Source organism: Silurus meridionalis, chromosome 1, assembly GCF_014805685.1.
Source record: "Silurus meridionalis isolate SWU-2019-XX chromosome 1, ASM1480568v1, whole genome shotgun sequence".
Taxonomy (NCBI): Eukaryota; Metazoa; Chordata; class Actinopteri; order Siluriformes; family Siluridae; genus Silurus; species Silurus meridionalis.
In genome coordinates this window covers 732,501-744,039 of record NC_060884.1, presented here as the reverse complement: position 1 = coordinate 744,039, position 11,539 = coordinate 732,501, and the positions used below count along the sequence as shown (strand labels likewise).

At 31.2% G+C, this 11,539-nt stretch overlaps 1 protein-coding gene across 2 annotated transcripts in view; it reads left to right on the top strand.

The window, feature by feature from the left end:
• Nucleotides 1-852: 852 nt before the first annotated feature.
• LOC124381953 (mitochondrial Rho GTPase 1-A-like) overlaps nt 853-11,539 on the top strand; it is a 23,158-nt gene continuing 12,471 nt past the window's right edge. The window contains exons 1-12 of one of the 2 annotated variants that reach the window (XM_046844069.1): nt 853-856; nt 6,199-6,257; nt 8,501-8,582; nt 8,665-8,708; nt 8,829-8,882; nt 9,696-9,748; nt 9,885-9,993; nt 10,261-10,362; nt 10,484-10,582; nt 10,734-10,842; nt 10,917-11,037; nt 11,460-11,539. The exon at nt 11,460-11,539 is cut by the window's right edge and continues 5 nt beyond it. In XM_046844069.1, coding sequence (XP_046700025.1) covers nt 6,225-6,257; nt 8,501-8,582; nt 8,665-8,708; nt 8,829-8,882; nt 9,696-9,748; nt 9,885-9,993; nt 10,261-10,362; nt 10,484-10,582; nt 10,734-10,842; nt 10,917-11,037; nt 11,460-11,539 — 886 coding nt within the window. In that variant the 5' untranslated portion in view covers nt 853-856; nt 6,199-6,224. Of the gene's footprint in view, nt 857-3,667; nt 3,797-6,198; nt 6,258-8,500; nt 8,583-8,664; nt 8,709-8,828; nt 8,883-9,695; nt 9,749-9,884; nt 9,994-10,260; nt 10,363-10,483; nt 10,583-10,733; nt 10,843-10,916; nt 11,038-11,459 lie in introns of those variants that run through there. The other variant, XM_046843988.1, reaches the window with a different exon arrangement.

Below are 11,539 nucleotides of genomic sequence, written 5' to 3'. Positions count from 1 at the left end.
AGAAGAATGCTGAGGATGGAGCCACCAGGTAGGAGGAAAAGAGGAAGGCCAAGGAGGAGGTTCATGGATGTGGTGAGGGAAGACATGCAGGTAGTTGGTGTTAAAGAGGCAGATGTAGAGGACAGGGTGGTATGGAGACGGATGATCCGCTGTGGCGACCCCTAATGGGAGCAGCCGAAAGAAGAAGAAGAAGAAGAAGATAATTACTTTATAAGCATTTATATATTATGTGTATATTATTTATATATTATACGATATAGACATATATCGTATAATATATAATATAAATTTAATAAATTATTAAATCCTTTTTTTTTTCCAAAGGTTTCGCTTATAAATAATATAATAAAGTTTTGTAGTCTGTAGGGACGTTTAGTATTTTTATTTTGTATTATTTATATTTTTTCGAGGAAAAAAATCACTGACTTGAACTAAAGTCCTTGAATAAAACAATATTTTTTAATTGGTCCCTTGGAAAATAAATGACAGTTAAGCTGTCCAATCAGCAAGCTTTTCTGTGATGACGTAGGCACTTCAGGTTTAAATACCCGGAAGTGCGCTACCGGCAAGTGTGACGAATAAACCGGTGATGTTTCACACCATGTCCTGCAGCACGACCTTTATATTTATCCTTAAACATTTAATTTATATAAAATTTTTATAAATGTGAAAATATAAAAATGATATATTTAATTAAACTGTTAAACTGTGTTCATCGCTAGTTCGTGTCCTGCGCATGCGTGATTTCTGAGCCGTAATTGCATCCTGAGTGTTGTAGAAAATCCGCTACATGACACGTGAGATCAGAAATCAGGAAAGATGCGGAAAGACGTGCGGATTTTACTCGTCGGAGAGCGTGAGTTATCTGTTTCTGTCCTTTAGAACCTCCGGGACTGAATTAGAATCAATTTCCTTTAGATGCTCACTTCAGATTTCTTCCTGTAATGGAAGCAGGAGGTCAGGAATCCAGTGGGATCCTGCGTTATTACGCGTTATAACACCTGAACACCTCAGTGCAGTGCAGGGAGGTGGAGGCGATCTGTCCTGAAATGTCAAAGCCTCTGGATTATCAGCACTTTATACATTTATACATGACATGAGCAGTTCTGTACATCATCTATCTGTCTTTCATTTCATCCCTTTATATGTATATTATAGGTACAATATTTATATCCCTTTATAATATATTATAACTAAATCTGATCATCATCTGATCCTTCATTCTGCAGGTTATAAGCTTTCACGACAGGAAGACGTATTATTTTATGTCGTACCTGGTGTTCAAATCTTCTAATGCTGAAATTCAGAATAATCCAGAATAGGAGGAGCTCTGAATGATTTATGAGTAAAGATTGAGTTAGAAATGAAATCTCCTCATCTCACATCTCCCACATCCTGGACCTGGATTTCTTCTGTAAGTTCCCCTGTATCTGCTCTATCCATCTGGTCTTCCCCTACTAATGAATCTCAATACCAACTTCAAGACGCCACCACCACCACGTTTCCGCATGACACTCATATCAGGATTCCTGGCTGCAAATGTCAGAGATTTTAAACAGACAAACTCCTCACCCCGGCCCACAGAGCAGCTTCTCCACGCAGATTTAATCTCTGTTCAGCCTGGTTTTAGTCTTTATCAGTTGAGGTAGAACAACTTTTATAAACTGCTTTCTAAAGCACTTCTGTGGCCTTCTGAATCCTGTTTATTAGGAAACCAGAAGCCCACACTTTATTACAGAGAACTGATTTTTCTGATATTTTTATAGTGTGATATTACACTTCAACAAATACCATTAGAAGGAAGAAAATTAGTTATGATTAGTTATTATTATGTAAAATATAATATAATATAATAAAATATAATATTAATATAATCTAATCTAATATAATATAATATAAATATAATATAATATAATATTAATATAATATAATATAATATAATATAATATAATATAATATAATATAATATAATATAATATAATATAATATTAATATAATATAATATAATATAATATAATATAATATAATCTAATCTAATCTAATAATATATAATATTAATCTAATCTAATATTAATATAATATAATATAATATAATATAATATAGTATTAATCTAATCTAATCTAATATTAATATAATATAATATAATATAATATAATATAGTATAATCTAATCTAATATAATAATATAATAATATATAATATTAATCTAATCTAATATTAATCTAATCTAATCTAATATAATATAATATAATATAATATAATATAATATAATATAGTATTAATCTAATCTAATCTAATATTAATATAATATAATATAATATAATATAATATAATATAATATAATATAGTATTAATCTAATCTAATCTAATATTAATATAATATAATATAATATAATATAATATAATATAATATAGTATAATCTAATCTAATATAATAATAATATAATAATATATAATATTAATCTAATCTAATCTAATATAATATAATATAATATAATATAATCTAATCTAATATAATAATAATATAATAATATATAATATTAATATAATCTAATCTAATATAATATAATATAATATAATATAGTATAATCTAATCTAATATTAATATAATATAATATATAATATAATATAGTATTAATCTAATCTAATATAATAATAATATAATATAATAATAATATAATATATAATATAATAATATAATATAATAATATAATATAGTATTAATCTAATCTAATATAATAATATAATATATAATATAATAATATAATAATATAATAATATAATATAGTATTAATCTAATCTAATATTAATCTAATATAATAATAATATAATATAGTATTAATCTAATCTAATATAATATAATATAGTATTAATCTAATCTAATATAATCTAATCTAATCTAATATTAATCTAATCTAATCTAATATAATATAATATAATATAGTATTAATCTAATCTAATATTAATATAATATAATATTAATATAATATAATATATAATATAATAATATAATATAGTATAATCTAATCTAATATAATAATATAATAATATATAATATAATAATATAATATAGTATTAATCTAATCTAATATAATATAATATAGTATAATCTAATCTAATATAATAATAATATAATAATAATAATAATATAATATAATATATAATATTAATATAATATAATATATAATATTAATATAATATAATATAATATATAATATAATAATATAATATATAATATAATATAATATTAATCTAATCTAATATTAATCTAATCTAATATAATATAATATAATAAAGTTTTGTAGTCTGTAGGGACGTTTAGTATTTTTATTTTGTATTATTTATATTTTTCGAGGAAAAATCACTGACTTGAACTAAAGTCCTTGAATAAAACAATATTTTTAATTGGTCCCTTGGAAAATAAATGACAGTTAAGCTGTCCAATCAGCAAGCTTTTCTGTGATGACGTAGGCACTTCAGGTTTAAATACCCGGAAGTGCGCTACCGGCAAGTGTGACGAATAAACCGGTGATGTTTCACACCATGTCCTGCAGCACGACCTTTATATTTATCCTTAAACATTTAATTTATATAAAATTTTATAAATGTGAAAATATAAAATGATATATTTAATTAAACTGTTAAACTGTGTTCATCGCTAGTTCGTGTCCTGCGCATGCGTGATTTCTGAGCCGTAATTGCATCCTGAGTGTTGTAGAAAATCCGCTACATGACACGTGAGATCAGAAATCAGGAAAGATGCGGAAAGACGTGCGGATTTTACTCGTCGGAGAGCGTGAGTTATCTGTTTCTGTCCTTTAGAACCTCCGGGACTGAATTAGAATCAATTTCCTTTAGATGCTCACTTCAGATTTCTTCCTGTAATGGAAGCAGGAGGTCAGGAATCCAGTGGGATCCTGCGTTATTACGCGTTATAACACCTGAACACCTCAGTGCAGTGCAGGGAGGTGGAGGCGATCTGTCCTGAAATGTCAAAGCCTCTGGATTATCAGCACTTTATACATTTATACATGACATGAGCAGTTCTGTACATCATCTATCTGTCTTTTATTTCATCCCTTTATATGTATATTATAGGTACAATATTTATATCCCTTTATAATATATTATAACTAAATCTGATCATCATCTGATCCTTCATTCTGCAGGTTATAAGCTTTCACGACAGGAAGACGATTATTTTATGTCGTACCTGGTGTTCAAATCTTCTAATGCTGAAATTCAGAATAATCCAGAATAGGAGGAGCTCTGAATGATTTATGAGTAAAGATTGAGTTAGAAATGAAATCTCCTCATCTCACATCTCCCACATCCTGGACCTGGATTTCTTCTGTAAGTTCCCCTGTATCTGCTCTATCCATCTGGTCTTCCCTACTAATGAATCTCAATACCAACTTCAAGACGCCACCACCACCACGTTTCCGCATGACACTCATATCAGGATTCCTGGCTGCAAATGTCAGAGATTTTAAACAGACAAACTCCTCACCCCGGCCCACAGAGCAGCTTCTCCACGCAGATTTAATCTCTGTTCAGCCTGGTTTTAGTCTTTATCAGTTGAGGTAGAACAACTTTTATAAACTGCTTTCTAAAGCACTTCTGTGGCCTTCTGAATCCTGTTTATTAGTATAATCTAATCTAATATAATCTAATCTAATATTAATCTAATCTAATATTAATATAATCTAATCTAATCTAATATAATCTAATATAATATAATCTAATATAATATAATATAGTATTAATCTAATCTAATCTAATATTAATCTAATCTAATATTAATCTAATCTAATCTAATATAATCTAATCTAATATAATATAATCTAATCTAATATTAATCTAATCTAATCTAATATTAATCTAATCTAATATAATATAATATAGTATTAATCTAATCTAATCTAATCTAATCTAATATTAATCTAATATAATAATCTTTACTTCCATATTTAGGTGATAATGCAGCATGTTGTATTTGTCCAAGTAAAAAATCTGCAATGTTCTATATTACCATTAAAGTTTTATACACACACACACATATATATATATAATATAATATAGTATTAATCTAATCTAATCTAATCTAATCTAATCTAATATTAATATAATCTAATCTAATATAATATAATATATATAATATAATATAATATTAATATAATCTAATCTAATATAATATAATATAATCTAATATAATCTAATCTAATCTAATCTAATCTAATCTAATCTAATCTAATATAATATAATCTAATCTAATATAATAATATAATATATATAATATAATATAGTATAATCTAATCTAATCTAATCTAATATAATATAATAATAATATAATATAGTATAATCTAATCTAATATTAATATAATATAATATTAATATAATATAATATAATCTAATCTAATCTAATCTAATCTAATCTAATCTAATCTAATATATAATAATCTTTACTTCCATATTTAGGTGATAATGCAGCATGTTGTATTTGTCCAAGTAAAAATCTGCAATGTTCTATATTACCATTAAAGTTTTATACACACACACACACACACACATATATATATATAATATAATATAGTATTAATCTAATCTAATATAATATAATATAATATAGTATAATCTAATCTAATCTAATCTAATATAATCTAATCTAATCTAATCTAATATTAATCTAATCTAATCTAATCTAATATTAATCTAATATAATATAATATAGTATAATCTAATCTAATATAATCTAATCTAATCTAATATAATCTAATCTAATCTAATCTAATCTAATCTAATCTAATATTAATATAATCTAATATAATCTAATCTAATCTAATATTAATATAATCTAATCTAATCTAATATTAATATAATATAATATTAATCTAATCTAATATAATATAATAATATAATAATATAATATAGTATAATCTAATCTAATATTAATATAATCTAATATAATATAATATAATATAATATAATATTAATATAATCTAATCTAATATAATATAATATAATATAATATAATATAATAATTTATAATATACTATAAAATATTCTGCATGCTCTTATCATCTACTACAAACATTAACACTGAACACAAAACACAGCTCTACAAATTCTTTAATGTGTGTGTGTGTGTGTGTGTGTGTGTGTGTGTGTGTGTGTGTGTGTGTGTGTGTGTGAGAACAGCCAAAGTGGGAAAGACGTCTCTGATCATGTCGCTGGTCAGTGAGGAGTTTCCTGCTGTAGTAAGAAGATTTATATGTTATTATTTATATATTTTGCAGTGGTATGTGATGTTCTAGCAGGTGATATTATGTGATGACGTGTTATAATCTCATATGACATGATTTGATGTAATGTGATGTAATAGGAGTGATTGGATATGAGATGTGATGTCGTGTTGAAAGAGCTGCTGAGGTCACCTGAGGTTGTGATGTTATTATTATTATTATTATTATTATTATTATTATTTTATCTAGCTTCTTCTTCTTCTTCTTCTCTTCTTCTTCTTCTTCTTTTTTCTTCTTCTTCTTCTTCTTCCTCTACCTCTTCTTCTTCTTCTTCTTCTTCTTCTTCTTCTTCTTCTTCTACCTCCTCTTCTTCTTCTTCTTCTTCTTCTTCTTCTACCTCTTCTTCTTCTTCTACCTCTTCTTCTTCTTCTTCTTCTTCTTCTTCTTCTTCTTCTTCTTCTTCTACCTCTTCTTCTTCTTCTTCTTCTTCTTCTTCTACCTCTTCTTCTTCTTCTACCTCTTCTTCTTCTTCTACCTCCTCTTCTTCTTCTTCTTCTTCTTCTTCTACCTCTTCTTCTTCTTCTTCTTCTTCTTCTTCTACCTCTCTTCTTCTTCTTCTTCTTCTTCTTCTACCTCTTCTTCTTCTTCTTCTTCTTCTTCTTCTTCTCTTCTTCTTCTTCTTCTTCTTCTTCTTCTACCTCTTCTTCTTCTTCTTCTTCTTCTTCTTCTTCTTCTTCTTCTACCTCCTCTTCTTCTTCTTCTTCTTCTTCTTCTACCTCTTCTTCTTCTTCTTCTTCTTCTTCTTCTTCTTCTTCTTCTACCTCTTTGTTTCTTCTTCTTCTTCTTCTTCTTCTTCTTCTTCTTCTACCTCCTCTTCTTCTTCTTCTTCTTCTTCTTCTTCTTCTTCTTCTTCTTCTTCTTCTTCTTCTCCTTCTTCTTCTTCTTCTTCTCCTTCTTCTTCTTCTTCTTCTTCTTCTTCTTCTTCTTCTTCTTCTTCTTCTTCTTCTACCTCTTCTTCTTCTTCTTCTTCTTCTTCTACCTCTTCTTCTTCTTCTTTTCTCCTTCTTCTTCTTCTTCTTCTACCTCTTCTTCTTCTTCTCTTCTTCTTCTTCTACCTCCTCTTCTTCTTCTTCTTCTTCTTCTCATTCTTCTTCTTCTTCTTCACCTCTTCTTCTTCTTCCTTCTTCTTCTACCTCCTTCTTCTTCTTCTTCTTCTTCTTCTTCTTCTACCTCTTCTGTTTCTTCTTCTTCTTCTTCTACCTCTTCTTCTTCTTCTTCTTCTTCTTCTTCTTCTACCTCTTCTTCTACTTCTTCTTCTTCTTCTTCTTCTTCTTCTTCTACTTCTTCTTCTTCTTCTTCTTCTTCTTCTACCTCTTCTTCTTCTTCTTCTTCTTCTTCTTCTTCTTCTTCTTCTACCTCTTCTTCTTCTTCTTCTACCTCTTCTTCTACTTCTTCTTCTTCTTCTTCTTCTTCTACCTCTTCTGTTTCTTCTTCTTCTTCTACCTCTTCTGTTTCTTCTTCTTCTTCTTCACCTCTTCTTCTTCTTCTTCTTCTTCTTCTTCTACCTCCTCTTCTTCTTCTTCTTCCTTCTTCTTCTTCTACCTCTTCTTTTCTTCTTTTTGTTTTTCTTCTTCTTCTTCTTCCTTCTTCTTCTTCTACCTCTTCTTCTACTTCTTCTTTTCTTCTTTTCTTTTCTTCTTCTTCTTCTTCTCCTTCTTCTTCTTCTACCTCTTCTTCTACTTCTTCTTCTTCTTCTTCTTTTCTTCTTCTTCTTCTTCTTCTTCTTCTTCGGCTGCTCCCATTAGGGGTCTCCACAGTGGATCATCTCCACCCCCCCTGTCCTCTACATCTGCCTCTGACCTTCTTTTATTTTTTTATAAATTTATTTGCAAGAAAATCTTTTTTAATTATTGATTAGGGATTTAATATATAAATCAGATATAAGTACATGTCCTGTATATTTCACATCCCGTGTGATATGATGTCACACCATGTCGTGTCATGTGATATCGATTGTGATTGTATGATGTCATATATATGATGTGATACAATTTGATGGGGACGATGTCATGTTATCTGATGTCACGTGACATGACATCATGTTATGACATTTCATCTGATACGATGTGACGGGGTGTGACGTCATGTGATATGATGTGATGTCATGATGTGATGTCATGATGTGATGTCATGTTATGTGATATGTGGCTTTTTTATATCACATCACATGACATTGTGTCTCGTTTGTGTCTCTTCAGGTTCCCTACAAAGTGGAGGAGATCACCATCCCCGCTGACGTCACTCCGGAGCGAGTTCCCACACACATCGTGGATTACTCAGGTAAAGGCCGAGCAGGTGGTGATCACTTCCTGTCACATGATCCGAGTGTAAAGTAAAAAAAGTGTGTTTTAAATGAACGCAGAAGCCGAACAGACGGACGAGCAGCTCGATCAGGAGATTTCCAAGGTACACACACACACACACACACACACGCACACACACACACACACACACACACACACACACTCGATGCACGGAGGTCCATCAGCGTGGTGTCAATTCATCCACATCTGTGTCTCTTCACAGGCCAACGTTATATGCATCGTGTACGCCGTCAACAACAGGAAGTCTCTCGAGAAAGTGAGTCACGGTGGCGTTTCAGCTTCCTGTTCACAATGTTGAAATGATTAATGATGAAATAATATTCAGAAAGGGGAAGTTGGGAAAGACGCTGCTGAGGTCACCTGAGGTTGCCAAATACAGCACAGATTTTATCACGTTATGAGATCAAAGCAAAGTACAAACATTATTATTATTTAATATATAACTTTATTTTATAGAAAATTATTATATCAAATAATAATATAATAATAACACTTTAAAGTGATCGACAAGAAAAAAGAAACATTTACCATTAATCAGGGACAAAATATGCAAAGTATTTATATATATATATATATTTACATGTTCATATATTTATTATAGATTTAATAATAAAATATTGAATATAATTGATTTTTATTAATATTAATATTTGTATTTAATATTTATGTTATATATTTTTACTTTTCTAAGTTATTGTAAATGTTTGTAGTTGTTTTGTCTCTAAATGTTTAGCAGGATGCAGAACCTCATGGAAAATCAGCTGCTTTGGAAAAACACTTGATTTGCGTTTGAGTTTTTTCCAAAATCACACAGAGATAAAAAACATCCCGGAAATCGTGAGTGAGAACAAATCATTCCCAGGAGACCCTGAGCATGGAAAAGAATGTTTCTGAATGTAATGCGAGTGTGTGATGCTCAGTGGTCCAGATGTTGGGCTTCAGATATGAAGGTTTTGAGTTCTAATCCCAGCACCCCCAAGCTGCAAACGCTGGGCATTTAAACGAAGCTTTGATCAGGAAACTCCAGCGTTTCAGCGTGAGCTCCAACACGTGATGTTTCTGTTTTCAGGTGACGAGTCACTGGATTCCTCTGATCAACGAGAGGACGGATAAAGACAGCAGGTCAGAGACACTGATCCTCATCCTCTCATCTTCACTCCACAGCTGAGATATTAAAAAACATGAAGGTTCAAGACACAAACATCAACATTTACTCTGTGTGTGTGTGTGTGTGTGTGTGTGTGTGTGTGTGTCACAGGGTTCCTCTGATCTTGGTTGGGAATAAATCTGATCTGGTGGAACAGAGCAGCATGGAGAACGTCCTGCACATCATGAACAAATACACAGAGATCGAGACCTGTGTGGAGGTGCAAACACACACATACACACACACACACACACACACACACACACACACACACACACACACATTTACGAATGTTGTACATCAGCAGCATATTGATGTGTTTTTCAGTGTTTATAAACGTGTTATTACCGTGTGCACATATTTATTTATTTACCATTTTATAATGTATTATATTTATTATTTATTCATTTATTTAATTGTTTGTTTATTTATTTACTTATTTATTAATCTGTATAGAAATGTAGCTGTTATGGTTGGTGTGTTTCAGTGTTCAGCGAAGAATCTGAAGAACATTTCTGAGATGTTTTATTACGCTCAGAAAGCCGTCCTTCACCCCACAGGGCCACTTTACTGCCCCGAGGGCAAACAGGTGCTGAACTGCTGCTCGCGCTAATCTCTCACAACAATCACGTCTCACTACTCTATATATTTATCATATTTTACGTGTGTGTGTGTGTGTGTGTGTGTGTGTGTGTGTGTGTGAGACACAGATGAAGCCGGCGTGTGTACGTGCTCTCACGCGTATCTTTAGGATATCAGATTTGGATAATAACAGCATCCTGAGTGACGCTGAGCTCAACTTCTTCCAGGTAAAAACACAGAGGAGTAAAAAAGTGAAGAAATGAATAAGTGAATAATTGAACGAATGAATGAGTGAAAGAGTGAAAGAATCTCTCACATCTGCTTCCTGTGCTTTTATTCAGGTTTCTATTTCCTGTTATTTCCGTGTTGTTTTTTTAGAGAGTGTGTTTCAGCTCACCACTCGCTCCTCAGGCTCTAGAGGACGTGAAGAAGGTGGTGAAGAAGAACATGCCTGATGGAGTGTGTGAGGATGGACTGACTCTGCAGGGTGAGACACTCACACACACACACACACACACACACACACACTGGTGTATAAACTAATGATATCTTTTTTCCCAGGATTCCTTTTCCTCCACTCGCTCTTCATCCAGAGGGGGCGTCACGAGACCACGTGGGCGGTGCTTCGCCATTTTGGTTACGACAATGATCTGGAATTACATCAGGATTATCTTTTCCCTCCGTAAGCCCCGCCCACTCATGATAAACTATCACCTTCCTGTGATAGGTTTCTGTTCATAGTTCCTCCTCCTTCTTTCCTGTTTGTCCTCTTAGCTCCGCCCCCAGGTAACCTGTTTCTTTCGTTAACCCTGACCTTGCTAACCTGGTTCTGCTGTTAAACCCACTTCCTGTGCCACTTACTGATTTGGATCGTACCAATTACTTGCCTGATTCTAATGTTAGCCCCGCCCATGTTATCTTTTTTCCAGTTTAGCCACGCCTCTGCGTATATTGATAGCTCCACCCTCTTCTTTACTGTTTCTCCTGTTTGAGTAAAAAAAAAAATTCCTGTAACTTTTGTAGCTCCACCCACCTTACTGTTTATTGTTAGTTTTAGCTCCACCCCCTGAATTTCATGTAATCCTACACTGTGTGTGTCTGTAGATTAAAAATCCCAGCAGACTGCAGCACTGAGCTCAACCACAACGCTTCCCTGTTCCTGCAGAGCGTCTTCGATAAACATG